At 44.5% G+C, this 16252-nt stretch overlaps 2 protein-coding genes across 2 annotated transcripts; one reads left to right on the top strand and one right to left on the bottom strand.

Annotated features, from left to right (window-relative positions):
• On the bottom strand, positions 3288-4235 carry LOC110255216 (olfactory receptor 56A1). Its single transcript, XM_005667068.3, has one exon. The coding sequence runs from the start codon at positions 4230-4232 to the stop codon at positions 3288-3290; it is 945 nt and encodes a 314-aa protein (XP_005667125.1). The 5' UTR covers positions 4233-4235.
• Positions 15000-15995, top strand: LOC100520039 (olfactory receptor 56B4-like). Its single transcript, XM_003129465.3, has one exon. It carries the CDS (start codon positions 15000-15002, stop codon positions 15993-15995), a length of 996 nt encoding a protein of 331 aa, XP_003129513.2.

Genomic DNA, 16252 nt, shown 5'->3' with positions numbered 1-16252 from the left:
GTGACAGCCAGATTCAGAAGCACCAGCGCAAGCCCCGAAGGGCTCAGAACGTGGAATAACCACATGTGACAGAAGCATGGGTCCTTAAAGGTTGGCATGAAGCAAAGCCTCCGGGCAGTGGAATCAGGATGTGGATTAGAAGTAAATTTATATCGTGTCAAATTCTTATGGTATCTTTATGGTAGGGTCTAACTCTACCTGCAATTTACTAGTTCAATATATGATGGCTTTTGATGGGCACTGCCTTTGCTGTCTATAATCTGGAGCATGAAAAACTTCAGAAAACTACAAATCTATCTAGCTGAAGTAAAAAAATATATAGCTAAATTCCTAGACAATGCAATAGGGAAAATGGATTTATTAGCAAGCAATCCTAATTTCTTTCTTTACCCTTGTTCCTGATAGTTGAATGAACAACTTTTTGTTCAGTTGCCTGCTCTGCAAAATTGGAGATAATGATATTTCACGGGCTATTTTAACCACAACCTCTCTGAAAGTAGTTTACCATTTGGTAACCATCCCACGCTAATCTCTACTAGGCTAATCACACATAAAACACTAAATAACTAATTTTGGGCTGTGTAGATGAAGAAATGAAGGTTATTATTACATGTAGTTCTTAGCAAATACTGCTGATGTAACACCTGATTAAATATCATCAGATGTGATGAATACAGGATTCATGTCAATGGTTTGATACTGTTCTTAAAAGTCTGGGGAAAAAGAAAACTAGATTATATTATAATTATAACAGCCTTTTCATTTTTTAAATTATTTTTTTCAACTCCCAATAAGCAGGAAGTACAGTGTTTTCTTCTTGAAGCGACTCATTCCCCTTCCTCCTGCGTGTTGGAGAACGCAGGAGTTTTTCAAGAGTTTGCAATCCGCTTTCAAAAACGAGCCAACACTGAGAACTGCAAACGCACCCCACCATGGCTGTTCCTATGTATGGCCACAGGGGGCACTGTTGACAAGTCCACATGGAAGCGTTTATTTACTCTGCAGTAAAGCCATCTGGTTCAGGATCCCCGGCTGCACAGCCTTGATGTTCCACAGTCGGCTCTCATGGTTCATGCTCACATGCTTAGAATCTATCCCAAAGCACCACAGAGAGCCAGAGACTACCGAGTCCACGGTGGAAAACCTAGTTTTGTTCCCTCCACTATATTTAGGTGTTCGTTTCCAATGTTGGTCCCCAGCATGGATGCCCTCTTTCCTCCAGATAATTCAATTCCAGGGAACATGCTGCTCTCTCTTACTGCTGGGTCTTGATTTAAACCCACTCTGTTCCGGAATAGCAGAGTTCAGTGGTTTCAGATCTTCTCTCTCAAAAGGCTGTGTGTTCCTCATGCAGGCTTTGACGCACCTGCAAACCAGGGAGGGAGGCGGGTGGCCCGGGCAGGTGTCTCCTCTCCACCGTCTCGCGTTCCTGGTACACACCTTGCAGTGCAGTGAACCACCATCAGCCTCTACTAGCAAAGAGACTCTTCACAACTCCATACCCTCCAGTTTATTTTCATTCTGTCTTTCAGTTTTATTGAGATAGAATTGACATACAGCTCCGTATCAGTTTAAGGTGCCCAGCATCATGGCTTGACTTACATGTGCTGTGAAATGAGTACCACAAAAGTGTAGTTAATATCCAGTGGCTCATGTAGGTACCAAAAGAAAAAGAAAAAAAGGGGTTTTTTCCTTGTGATGAAAACTTCAAGTTTTACTCTTTCAGCAAATTTCGTATATACAGGAGCGTTGACTCTAGGCGTCACGTGGTACCCTGCATCTCCAATGTTGTTTATAACTTGAAGTTTGTACGTTTCTATGCCACCAGTTTAAAATGCCTCTAGTATATGCTACTTCAGTCTATCCACTCAAGACAGAGTTTAAAGATTTCTGCTGAGCACATTTTTTTTAATGCTATGATAGAATCACAACAGGCGTGTCTGCCCTTCAAGATCAAGCTCTTTGAGTCATCCTGCTCCTCCACGCCCTTTCGCTCTATGCAGATTCACCCCAAACCCTGTCTTAGGACAACTGTGTCCAGGCCCTTGAACCACTGGCCCTGGGCTTGACAGCTTTGTGAGAACCTGAGGTCCTCTTAACCTCTCTCCTGAGAACCAGAGCAGAGAGCCAACCCCACGTACTGGGCTGGTCTGTTTAGTGCTCTACTGTGAAACAAGATGCACCGCAGACCCTGTCCACACTTCACGCAGCAGCTTCAGCATCAGGAGTAAGGGCATGTTTACGGAGCCCTGGAGGGTCCAAAATTGTGCCAGTTACTGTGAGGAACGAGAACTGCTATGTTGTCCCCACCTCCTGACAGATCCCTCCCACGTGCCAATAGGCTCAACCCCGTGTGCACCCAGTTTGAGTCAAGCCTCTCGTAGCTGTGTTGGACACTTCATTGATCTGGAGAAGCCTAGTTCAGGAATGAAGATCTGAATTTCAACCCAGCAACCGACTCTTCCTTGAGTCCCTTCTGGGTTCGCAGCTGGGAAAGCACAGCAAAGGCAGAGACCAATAGAGCAGACCAGACGCTTGAAAATAGCCCTGGCAATACTACCGTATTCCTTTGAATTATATCATTTCTGTTAGAACTTTTTTAAAAGCTCATTGTCATAATTCTCCACGGAAGGCTCTTATCAAAGTGAAATGCTCTCATAGACAAACACTGGTATATTGCAAGAGTTCAAAAGATAGAGCTTTTAATTGCCATGTTATTACTATAATTATTATCAATATACAAGGACATCGAGGTTACATTATCATTATGAGCCCTCTTGTCCTGTGGTCCGACAGATGCTGTGTCAGACAGGAACCCCCTGGCAGTCCAAGTAGCAGGTAGAGGCAGGAAACACCTATGCACATCCAGGATGAAGCACAGGCAGAGGAAAGTGGGGTGAAGTCCTGGCCCCCAGCTTCAGTTGCACAGGAAGGGGCATTTCTGTGGAAAGAAAGAAATCTCTAGTCTGGGGTTGACCCTCGGCTCTGTCACATATCTGCCAGACACATGAGCTCCAGCAGCTTGCACTCTTAAAATCCTCTTTTTTCTACCATGCAAAATAGAAGTAATAACACCTACGAGAGTGTTGTAAAGATTAAATTACTTCACTATAATTGCGGAAGCTCAAAGCAATTACTCAAGACAAATGCGTTTCTTGCTCTTGTCTACCCCTCCTTGAACCAGGCCAGGGTAAAGGGAGACACCTGGATGAGGCTTTTCTCTACCTCATGCCTGGGAAGCACCGCTAGGAGGAAGGGGAGAGGGATTAGAAATCGGTCCTACGTATTCACCTCCCTCTCTGCAGCAGTTTCTGAATTCCTTGCTTTATCTCCTTGGTCCGAACCCCATACACAATAGGGTTCAAGGCAGGGGGGATGAGGTGGTGCAGGACATTGAGCAGGATCAGGATGTCCACGGGGACCCTCCTTCTGGCCACGTTCGTCAACACCACGACCAGCAGGATGGTGCTGAAGAAGAGGATGAGGGCGAAGTGGGAGCCGCAGGTGCTCAGAGCCTTGACTGCAGCCCCCTCGGCCTTGAACCTGAGCACGGCTCTCAGGATGAAGATGTAGGAGAGGAAAATGAGGAGGAAGTCCGAGCCCAGTAGGGTCCAACCGGCCACGAATTGGTAGATTCTGTTGAGGGTGAAGTTGTCACAGGAGAGCCTGGACACAGACAGGTTGGCACAGATGCAGTTCTCAATGACATTTCTCCCACAATAGCGGAGCCGGGCAGAGAGGATGGGAATGGGTACAGTTAGAAGGGCATTTCGTGTGACAATAAACACACTAGCCTTGGCCACAAACTGGTCAGTGATGATGGATGGGTACCTCAGAGGGTGGCAGATGGCCACATAGCGGTCGTAGGCCATGACCATGAAGGTGCAGGACTCCATGGGGAGGAAACAATTCATGATAAACATCTGGAGGAAGCAGGCAGAGAAGCTGATGGCCCTGAGGTCAAACCAGAAGATGGCCAGGACCTTGGGGATGACGGTGAGACAGAGCACCATGTCCAGTATGGCTATGAGGCTGAGCAGGTAGTACATGGGCTGGTGCAGGGATTCCTCCAGCCAGATGGTGACCAGGAGGGTGGCGTTGGCCCCCATGGCCAGGAGGAAGAGGAGGCTGAGGGGCAGGGACAGCCAGTGCTGCCAGCTCTGGTAGTTAGGGAAGCAGAAGAGGAGGAATTCGGAGACTGGAGCAGAGGAGTGGTTGCCGGGTGATGCCATCCCCTGTATCTTGAGCTGAGAATTCTTCTCTCGACTGACCGCGTGGGCAGGTACAAGAGGGGATTTTGCTTAATTGACTTTCACCCTCTAGGACACTGATGGTGCAGAAGAGACTCTTCCCCAAAAAGGAACATTCTAGTCAATACCTTCAGGGTACAGTGGAAGGACCTGACAAGCAATGCTACAGTGTGAGAAATGGCTCAGTGAAAAAATTGACCGTGAGTGTTAGGCTCATAACATTAAAAATGTGCAACAGATGAGGTGAGAAAGCTACCAGTGTAAGAAAGGCAAAATGCTCAATACAGATGGGCTGAAAACACACCTAGTTTACATACCATCTACATACGATGGAGACAACAGACCTATGGTGGCTTCTTCAATAGGTGTTTCGGAGATAATTTCTGTCATTTGGGAGGTGGAGATACCTTCAGTGAGGCCCTCACTTACTGGTACACCCAGTATAATTTGAGATGGATAATTTTGTTTTATCCCTTCCCTCAAACCATGCTCTTCCTTAAAGACCACTGGTTGATCAATTCCAGTTATCTGTTTCCATTCATCACAGGTTCACCCTTTATTTGTGGAAACTCTACCGCCCAAAACTCATCAAGCCCAAGATACTTGCCTTCAGCTACCCATTGTTATCACGTAAGCTCTAAGTCCAGTGTCTTCACTATTTAACCCTGGAGAACAGGCAGGGGGAGAAACTCTGGACTGGGAGAGAAGGAGAAGAGAATAAGTTACAAGATGTTTTAACAGGTGGAAGTGCATACATGCGCACAATAATGTGGTACAGAGAGTAAAAATTAACTTAAGGACTCTAAAGCTGGATTGGCCGTCTGAGCCAGCATATATCAACCATGCTGTATTGCCAGGCAGTCTTCTAAGAGTGTTACATGTATTCGTTTATTTCACAGACGCACTGCATCAAGAACAAAGTGGTTGAGAATCTATCTCCGCTCTGTTCTGGTTAACCCACCTGGAGGAGCCTGTCTAATTCAGGCTACTCTCTGTTAAGATGTTCCGCATCAAGGATAATAAAAGACCTTGCTCCCTCTCAGGGAGAGGGGATTCCTTGTCCCAAAGTACAGATGTGAGTCCTGCAAAAACAAGGACATAGTGAGAACTTCAAAATATCTGCATGTTTATCTTGGGGGAAAAGGCAAAACTAGGCCGATCAGAGAAAAACCACAGAAAAACCGGGGTTGGTGAACTCTGAAAGAGCAATTTCTATCATTCTAAAGAAAGTAATTTCTCTCTAGTTTAAACGGCGAGTTGAGGGGTCGCTTCTTCATCCGTACTTTTCCTGAATCCATGTCTGGTGACGTACTAAACTCAGCATCCCTACCCCCCGCCTCCCATTGTAGGGTGTGCAGACCCCATTTCCCTCCTGGGCAGGCGAGAGGAAGCCCGATTCTCTACTTGCGCTTCGTCTCCTGACCAAGCAAGGAGACGGGACCCTCCTCTCGGAAGGCAGAGGGAAGAAAGAAAGCACGGAGCTCCTTACAGACATTTAGGATTTACAGATACTAACGCATCCAGGGTCACCACACCTCCCGCCTCCTCATCGCTTTTTTTCTTCCTGGTTATTGGAGGTTGCGTATCAGAAAAGGACCCCCATCTTCCTTGTCATTCTTTCTATCTACATCCGGTACAGCCTCTGCTTTCCTCCCTTGGCCCTGGAACTTACAGAAGACCTAAGAGGGTGAGTTCTTCATGATGCGTCAGCTGTAGTAGGAACTGCTTGGACTTGGCTAAATACATCTTGGGAGTTTTATGAGCTCCTGTTCCTCTCCTACCTCCTACTTAGATCCCAGGTGGGAAAAGATGGCTTGGGAAGCTAAGTCTTGATAGATAAAGAGCTGAGTCCTTTGGGACTGAGTCTCGTGGGGCTCCTGCAGGTGGGGAGTTGGGAGGCGAGGGATGGAGTGGCTTGAAACTGAAGTAAGAACTTGCCTAGAAACCAGAAGCCAGGGATCTGGTGCCTAAGCCTGGCACACAACCATGGTTGAAGATACAGGAAAAGAGGCAAAAGGGCCTTGATTACAATGATAACACCAAAGTTTTGAATGATTTCTCAGTGACCTAAACTACCTAAGATGTTTTTCTTCATTGAATCATCTCTCTTAGACATGAATGAGCAACGCTTTGAAGTAGGGACTATTACCCCTACTGTGTAGGGGGGAGAGATAGAGAGACGGAGCCTCGCCCAGTCACACAGGTAGCCTGCGTTCACAGCCACGTTGATCTGACCCCAATGGCTGTCCTAAATGTCACCGCTGCTCTGATGATATGACGACAGGCGCTGAAATCCTAGCCCATCGAGTTCAGAAACTGTTACGACTGGTCTAACTGATAAGTAAAGGTATCTCCTAAAGAACGCAGAGAGAGTTCAATAGAAGGAAATCTGTCCATTTAACTTGACACATCAAGGTTGTGGATAAGATCATGCAAATGAAATCATTTAAATCACTAGCAGATTTGCATCCTAGCTCTGACATTTGCTATTTGTGTGACCCACCCATTAATCAAATGCTAACTCCCTTCTCTGCTCCACAAATGGTATTAGACCCTGTACACGAGGGTAAGGACGGTAAACACAGCCCTGTCCTCACCTCGTGCTCCTTCTAATCATGGGATTCTTCAAAACCATAGGCATCTCTAAATGTACCTCTTTGAATAATTTCTAAGATATATGGTTTAGCAAAGAAGCAAGAGGCAAATTAGTACACAGAACGCTGCACAAAATCATTTTGGAATGCAATACCAAGAATAGAGAGACTTATTTAGGGTACATACCTGCACATGTTATTACATGTTCTTATGTATAATCAAGTTACCTGAAGAAGGATACGCAGGAAACCTGTAAGAGTAGTTTCTTCGGAGAAAGACAAATGGGTCAAACTTGGCAGACAGGAGCAAGACGGTGTGTTAGAGATGGCTGCTGCTTTGCCCAGATGTCCTGGTTCTTCCTTAGGAACAAAAAGCATTATTTTGCTTGGGTGCCCATGTCCACTGCCAAAATACTATAGCTCTCAGATCAGTAGATGCCACTGGCCAGAGTTTTCAGCAAAACTCTTTAACACGAGCTAACTCAGCTGAGAAATGAAGGTCAGTCTCCCTCCCTCCTTCCCCATGGAACAGGCACAGGACTGATGCCCGAATTTTCTCCCTTAAACGTTGAGGATGAAAGGCAGAGTCTCAGCTTGGCTAAGCAGAAACGGAGAAACTTAGGGATGGTCTGGTTTCATCCCTGGAGGTCCGCCTCTGAAACGCTTTTATGTGGAAGGAAAATGTTTTCTAATTTGTTTAAGGCAGCACTATTTAGGTTTTCTATTATATGCATCAGAAATAATACTGGTATAGAGAATGAATCACCTTTACTGAATGCCTTTTTTAACTTAAAATTTTGAATTAAGTGCATATGTTTTCTGTCATTTAATTAAATATGCTTTTAGTTTTATTCTTTGATCATACGGATAAAAGGCAGAAAGCTTTTGATAATTTTAGGAAAGAAAATATACAAAATCCTGTCATCAACAAGCATGACTGCAGGAGCATTACTTTAGTTAGGTTGGATCAAAAAGCCTTAATGAAGAGAAGAAGGAGTGGGAAGAAAAGTACGAGCAGAAGCAGAGAAGTCAGGCAGAAGACTATTACTGCGCAGTCAGGAGATGCTGGTCTGGACCAGACTGATGGCAGAGAGATGGGTTTGAGTAGACAAATTTTGAAAGAGTAGACAAGGACATATGCTGATAAATTAGATGTGAGGTATTCCATGTAGACATCAAATGTAATTCTTAGGTTTCTGCCTTTGATAACCTGGTAGATATGGACTCATTTATTGCAATGGTGTCCCATAGTAGGGCTTCTGGGTACTGTTGAGTTTACATGTGAAGTGAGTGATGATAAACGGAATGTGAAATCAACAAATTTCATTACGGGATTTTTTTTTTTTTTCTAGAAAGCTTCAGTCTTCCACAGAGGAGACAGATGTTTAGATTTAAACAGTGTTTGCAACTACAGTGGAGGAAGAGAACACAGTAGGTTAGACAATTTCCAAGAGAGTAATTAAATGATGGGCCATAGAATCTAAGCTTGACAAGGAATAAAGTCAAGAAGAGAGGGGATAAATAATAGAATGGAGGGAATTCTTTCAATGCATTGATAGTCTGATGTCCACAAATTGTGACTGCACTGGTTGAAATATGAACCTGAGGTTAGAAGGCAGTAGTCAGGAAGTAGGATGTTTCAAATCTAAGTTTTAGAGGTGGGTCAAGGACAAAAATGAGGTAAGTCAAAAACGGGGTGTTTAACACAACAAAGGTTACTTTTGAGCACAGGCTGAACTAAGCATTCAAGCATTTCCAGTTTCGCAGCAATGGGACGCCCACTGCATGCAAATGACCTTCTGATGAAAAATAAATGCATATAAATGAAGTAATAGATAACTGTGGGAGGCTTACATATGGTATAACTTTTTTTTTTTTTTGAGCTTTTCAGGGCCACACTCGCAGCATATGGAGGTTCCCAGGCTAGGGGTCCAGTTGGAGTTAGAGGTGCCAGCCTACACCAGAGCCGCAGCAACATCAGATCTGAGCCACGTCTGTGACCTACCCCACAGCTCACAGCAACGCCGGAGCCTTCACCCACTGAGAGAGCCCAGGGATGGAACCTGCAACCTCAGGGTTCCTCGTCAGATTCGTTTCCTCTGAGCCGCCTCGGGAACTCCTAACTTCTTAAATTAAGGCTAAATCTGAGACAAGTTTGGAGAAGTTTAAACTTCAAGCAAAAAATACGTTCAACAGAGAAATAATCTGAGATGTGAATTTTTAGCCTGTAGCATGTCCCCCTGATTTAGACACACGATTTCTTAGGCAATAAATAATTTGTTTGATTTCCCTGTTGCGTAGTCTGATGCACCTGTGGACACAATTGCCCAGGAGCCACCACCCTGCGTTAGAAAATGGGCAGACACTCACCGTGCTGCCCTTTGCGACTCTGCCTGGGATCGGGGTAACTGTAGCAGTCTGCTGCTTGTGTGGCGCTTCCCATGGCTTTGTGTCACCCTGGAGGACTGGGCCCCCCAGTAATCGATACAGTGAGGAGAACAAAGAGATAACAGCTCAGTGAGCAAGCAGGGCAGGAGCTGATCTGCGGGCAACTTAGCACAGCTCCGTTCCCTGTGCTGCGAGGTGAGCCCTGGATCCCACCCAGGCTGTGCAGAGATAGCACCGGACAGACAAAGATTTCCGAAGGGGGGCTGCCTCCAAGCCCAGAGAGTGGGAAGCGCTGCTGGGTAGCTCCCACTCCTCCCATCCTGATTCGTACTGTTTCCAGCATCCTAGCCGATGACCTTTAAATGAGTCTCTGAATTCACTGACTTCTTACTTTTGCTTTCTCCGTAGAAACACTGACACATTTTTCTCACTCATCCACTACTCACCCCTTGAATTGTCCCTCTGAACAAGACAACCCCATCAGTGGGAGTTTCTCACTTTTCCTCCAATTACAACATGACACATTGACGTGCTAACATTCAAATTATATGATATTGTGTATCATTTAGAGTCCCACTGGAAATAACTGGGATGAAAAAAATCTGTCATAGATACTGACTCACAGACTTTGAAAAACTTATGGTTTCCAAAGGACACAGTATGGTGGGTCGGGGGGATGCGCTGGGGGTGTGGGATGGAAATCCTCTAAAACTGGATTGTGATGATCATTGTACAACTATAAATGTAATAAATTCATTGAGTAAAAATTTTTTTAAAAATTAAAAAATTTTTAAAAATCTGTCCTACATTTTTCTTTTTCTTTTTCTCTTTGGCCGTGCCTGCGTCGTGCAGAAGTTCCTGGGCTAGAGATCAAACCCTCGACACAGCAGCACTAGAGCCTCAGCAGTGAATTTCCAGAGGCAGTAGTAGCCTCTCCGCCCACGGAGCAGGTGCAAAGTAGACCAGGAGGGCAAAGAGGCGGCACCCAAGAGAGGAAGTATCTTAAATATGTGTCTACACGGGACAGATAACCCGTGAGAAAGGAGGTGGTAAAGGCGAAAGCAGAGAGGGTGTATCTGCTGGGAAGTGGTCCCTGAAGAGGGTGAGAGAAGCATGTGTCTTGGGGGAGGCGCAGGCCTTGAGGGGGTCACGCCCAGGGAGGGAGACCTCCTTCTAAACCTTCAGCAAAACAGAGATGAGCAGGGGCTGTGCTTCCCAGGGGACTGTGGGCCGAGTATTCCTGTTCCTTGGGAGAAGCTGCATATTCCCCTAAAACCATGGAAGGCACTGCCAGGCTGCAATGAACAAACATCATGTTTTGATGCACACGGGGGAAAATTAGAGCCCGCGGAGGGCCGAGGGAGCAGCATAGACGGTCCAGGGCACCTCGGGGCTCCAATCTGTGCAACATCCCGGGCGCCAGGGAAGAGGAAGATGTGCTCTAGACAGCAAGGCCATAAAAGAGAGGCAGAGCCGGGAGACCAGAAGCCGCTGCGGAGGGCACTTCTCGCGGCTCCCGGCTCCCGTTCCCGCTCTCGGTTCTGGCGGCCGCCCTCTTCCTCCTCCCTCCCGGGTGCTCGCCCTTTCTTTCCTTAGTTTGATCCTTCTGATTCCGGCCCTCTTCTCTCTCAAGATCTGCACCTGTACAGGAGTCTGAGGTCTGGAGAGCAAGTGAAAACGGTGAGCCACTGAACAGGCGTCTCACGGAGCCCGAGGCGGGGGAGACCTGGGGTAAATGCTGAAAGGCTGGTGAAGGCGGGAGAGCTTTCCATGGAAATGACAGATCCAAGATCCTGAACAGAGATAGCCATTTAATTCACCTATTTCTGATTTAAAAAAAAAAAAAATCAAGGAGTTCCTGTCGTGGCTCAGTGGAAACGAATCTGACTAGCATCCAGGAGGACGCAGGTTCAATCCCTGGCCACACTCAGTGGGTTAAGGATCCGGCATTGCAGTCAGCTGTGGTGTAGGTCGCAGTCGCAGCTCAGATCCCGCAATTGCTGTGGCTGTGGTGTAGACTGGAGGCTACAGCTCCCATTGGACCCCTAGACTGGGAACCTCCATATGCTTGGGGTGCAGCCCTAAAAAGACAAAAATTAAATTAAATTAAATTAAATTAAATTAAATTAAATTAAATATCAAGAACAAAAATAGACATCAAATTACCCAAACTAGTAAAGATCATTTATCAGAAAAGCGTTAGCAGCACCGCACTGCAGAAGGAGGACCAGAGGCACATTCTGCTTCAAGTCCAGACCCCAGATGAAGGTGTGCACTGTCAATATTTCTTCTTTTTCCCCCTGTTTCTTTCTGTCTTTTTTTTTTTTTTTTTTTTTTTTTTTTTTGCCTCATCCAAGGCACATGGAAATTCCTGGGCCAGAGATCGAACCCACACTACAGCAGTGACCTAAGCCACTGCAGTGATAACAGATCCTTAACCCACTGTGCCACAAGAGAACTCCACTTTTTTTTAATTGTTTAGAGATTTACAAACATTTCTGAAAGATGCAAAATAAAAATAAGAGCTGATACTATTTACAATTACCTTAATAATAATGTGATAATGCATCTTTTTACCACCTCCCCCCCAAAAAAAGTCCAAGGAGAATTTACTAGTTATTAGCTTAGGAAAGCAGTAGTATAAACCCGCTATATTTAATGAAATGTTTTTAAAGCAATAATCATCAGAAGGGTTTTAAGTCAGAACAGCCAAATAGGAAATGTAAACAAGAAATAAAAAAGTAATAAGGTGAAAAATTATAAAAATACCTATGTAACAGAAAAGAAAACGTTGGATTTCTAAACAGAAAGAGTCAACGAGGAAAAGGTATCAGTTCTTCCATAATTAATTTATTTTTCAATTTAACACTCAAAAGACAAATTGTCTTTTTTTTAATTTAAAAATTATGATGAATGACTAGTAAAACTGTTCCCTATCACATGGTAAATATACTAATTCAGTTAGTACTGGCCTATAACAGAGAGGACTGTCTAGTCAGGAAAAGACCCTTGAATTTAATATTTGAATTTAATATTTTTTTAAATATTTTTTAATATTTGAATTTAATATGTTTGAATTTAATATTTGACCATAAAAAAAAGGACATTGAGAATTAATGGGGAGGGGAAAGTTTATTTACTGAACAGTGCCAGAACAATAATTTAGCTGTTTGTGGGTAGAATTAATTTAGGTACTTACTCCTAAATTGTAGTCAAATTTCAAATTGGCTACAAAGTTAATTTTAAAGTTTTTTTTTGTAAAGAAAATGCAAGTAAACATTTATTAAAATACCAGATTTTACATTATTAAAAGCTTAAAAAGTCATGAAATAATTAATATTAAAAGTGCAATTGTTATGAATACATAAAGGTTTGCTTAGGCTCATGTGTAATTTTTTCAAGAGGATAGTTGAAAATGGGAAAATATTTCCAGAGAATTTATCAGATAGAGGTAATTGTCTTACCACATAATGAAACTCATAAAAAAAGTTAACAATGTTGTGCTTCCAGACTCCATCCTAAGCACTTGAAAAACATTCTTTCATTTAAGGTCACAGGATGCATTAAAGGAGAAAATTGACTAAGCATATGAATGGGGGGAAAAAAATCTTTGAATTGGTCAAAGTTCAAAAAAAGTCAAAGTTCACAAAATAATGTGAAAGGTAAATCAAAATTGAAATATCAATGTTTACTTATTCTACTTTTTTTATGGCTGCACCAGCAGCATATGGAAGTTCCCTGGCCAGGGGTTGGGTCCAAGCCACATCTATAGCCTACATCACAGCTGTGGCGATGCCGGACCCTTTAACTCTCTGTGCCAGGCTGGGGAATCCAAGCAGCACCTCCACAGAGACAGGCCAGATCATCAACCCACTGCAGGAACTCCCTCCTTATTCTATTAACAAAGATTTTTAAATTAAAACTTCCAATTATGGCACAAATGTGGTGAAATAAACACTCATGAACAATTCTGGCTGCATAAAACACTGTGGTGAATCTATGAAGCCACCATTCAGCGTAAGTCAGGAGCATAAGAGCCCCTACTGCCACACGGGGCCAGAAAAACCTCCTAAGAAGACAGGATGGCAATATCAAAAATCCCTTTTTCCCCATTTCACACAGCAATTCACTTCCTGGAAAGTATCCTATGGCTAAACCTGCATATATGATTAAAGATATATGAACAGTTACACTTATTGAATCATTTTTTACAGTAGCAAAACACTGGAAATAATCGTACAAAAATATGCAACATAAAACAAGAAGACATATCTACAGCATGATACAGAACAGTCTCCAAGATAATCAAGTTAAAAAGTAAAAGGAAAGAAAAAAAAAATAAGAGGAAGATTAGTATGTTAACACTTGTTTTTTCCTTTATGGGAAAAAAAAATATATATATAGTCTTATCTGTGCAAAAACTTTCTCTGGAAGAATTCCCAATAAACTGGTATTACTAGATGCCTCTGGTTTAAAAAAAAAAAAAAAAAAAAAAAAGAGAGAGAGAGAGAGAGAAAGGTTTTAGGAAACCCAAATACAGGTGTCTTATTTTCCACTGTTTTTATTTTTCATTTGATTTGATTTTTTCCCCATGTACATGTAAGACACTTAACACCTTTTTTTTTTCCTCTTAGGGGCCACATCTGCAGCATATGGAAGTTCTCAGGCCAGGGATCGAGTTGGAGCTGCAGCTGCCGGCCTGCGCCACAGCCACAGCAATGCGGGATCCAAGCCGTGTCTGCGACCTACACCCCAGCCACAGCAACCCCAGATCCTTAACTCACTGAGCGAGGCCAGGGATCAAACTCACAACCTCAGGGATACTAGTCAGGTTCGTAACCCACTGACCCACAATGGGAACTCTAAATTACTATAAAGAATGAAACGTTAAGATGGCTATGCCCTTTGCATGTATCACTTCTGCATCATTTTTTGAAATTCTACTCAAAGGAAACAATCTGAAAAGTAAAGTATTGGTGAGTAATTTGTCAAAGAGTCAAATATGGAAATGTGAAGCAGTCATTCAAATTAAGATTTCGCATCGCTTTTATTTATTTATTTATTTATTTTTGGTCTTTTGTCTTTTTAGGGCTGCACCTGTGGCATACGGAGGTTCCCAGGCTAGGGGTCTAATAGGAGCTGTAGCTGCTGGGCTACACCACAGCCACAGCAACGCCAGATCCCCAACCCACTGAGTGAGGCCAGGGGTCGAACCCGCAACCTCATGGTTCCTAGTCGGACTCGTTTCCGCTGAAAGATAACGGGGACTCCAGATTTTGCAGTGCTTTTAATGAGACTGGGAAATCATGGTTCATTTGTTCATCCATGCAATAAATTTTTACAAGTGCCTATTTTGTGTCTTGGAGCACACTACTGAAAGACAGAGGCTAGATGTAATCTCTCTATATAATGATACAAGCTGCTTGAATATAAAGCAAAAAAAAAAAATGGAAGTAAACCAAATATTATTTGTTATCTGTTACTGATACTATTATTGCTGATATATTTGGACATGCTTATCAGACCGACAAGTGGTGATGACAAGTAGCTGATCAAACCTTTCCGTTTAGGATTAATTCGGGCTTTATTGCTCCTCGGTGGTATATTTCCAAGAGCCAAAAAAAAGTTGAGACTCATTTCTGAATAAAAGAAGCTGGGTCACTGGCGGAAGGGAGTCCCTAATCAAGACCCTCAGCTGAAAGTTCAGATGCAAACTCCTTCTTATTTCTGTTTTATGGGCAGTCGCAGAGAACTGGGCACCTATCCCATGGATGCCTCTACCACTGTTACCAACAGCTCCAGCCTCCAGATTTCCCATTTCATGCTGATGGGGCTCCCGGGCATTCATGACTGGCAGCACTGGCTCTCCCTGCCCCTGGCTCTGCTCTACCTTTTAGCCCTCAGTGCCAATCTTCTCATCATGATCACCATCCAGTGTGAGCCTACGCTGCATGAGCCCATGTACCATTTTCTGGGCATATTGGCCATCGTGGACATGGGCTTGGCCACTACCATCATGCCTAAGATCCTGGCTATCTTCTGGTTTGATGCCAAGGCCATCAGCCTCCCTGAGTGCTTTGCTCAGATCTATGCCATCCACTTCTTCTTCTGCATGGAGTCTGGTATCTTCCTCTGCCTGGCGGTAGACAGATACATAGCCATATGCCACCCCCTTCGATACCCTTCCATAGTCACGGAAATGTTTCTGGTCAAAGCTACAGGAGTCATGGTGCTCAGAAACAGCCTGTTGCCCATCCCAGTGCCTGCACTAGCTGCCCGGTGCCACTACTGCTCCAAGAATGAAATCGACCACTGCCTGTGCTCCAACTTGGCCGTGATCAGCCTGGCTTGCGATGACATCACCATGAACAAATTCTACCAACTGATCTTGGCGTGGGTCCTGACAGGGAGTGATATGGCCCTGGTTTTTTCTTCCTACGCTCTAATCCTTCGCTCTGTGCTGAGGCTGAAGTCACCAGAGGCGATGTCAAAGGCTCTGAGCACCTGCAGCTCCCACCTCATTCTCATCCTCTTCTTCTACACGGGCATCGTCGTGGTCTCTGTCACACACCTGGCAGAGAGGAAGGCGCCCCTCATCCCCGTTCTCCTCAACGTGCTGCACAATGTCATGCCCCCTGCCCTCAACCCCGTGGTGTACGCGCTGCGGATGCGTGAACTCAGGCTGGGCTTCCGGAGGCTGCTTGGGTTGGGGGACGATGTGTCCACAAGTGACCCCAGTTTTAGAAGGCCGCTAAGGTGTTAGGAAAGGACAGACGTTTTAACACTCAAAACGTGGATGGGGGGAGTTCCTGTTGTTGTGGCACCATGGAAGTGACTCCGACTAGTATCCATGAGGATGCGGGTTCGATCCCTGGCGTCACTCAGCGGGTCAGGGATCCGGCATTGACTGTGAGCTGTGGTGTGGATTGCAAATTCGCCTTGGATCCTGAGTTGTTGTGGCTGTGGCTGTGGTGTAGGCCGGCAACTACAGCTCCGATGTGACCCCTAGCCTGGGAACTT

This window comes from Sus scrofa, chromosome 9 (assembly GCF_000003025.6).
Source record: "Sus scrofa isolate TJ Tabasco breed Duroc chromosome 9, Sscrofa11.1, whole genome shotgun sequence".
Lineage (NCBI taxonomy): Eukaryota > Metazoa > Chordata > Mammalia > Artiodactyla > Suidae > Sus > Sus scrofa.
Note: the sequence above shows the minus strand (reverse complement) of the source record. Positions and strands in the feature narration are given on the sequence as shown.

What these genes read in the sequence shown, in the direction of transcription:
- LOC100520039 (XM_003129465.3), top strand. Translation starts at nt 15,000, where the DNA reads ATGGATGCCTCTACCACTGTTACCAACAGCTCCAGCCTCCAGATTTCC.
- LOC110255216 (XM_005667068.3), bottom strand. Translation starts at nt 4,232, where the DNA reads ATGGCATCACCCGGCAACCACTCCTCTGCTCCAGTCTCCGAATTCCTC.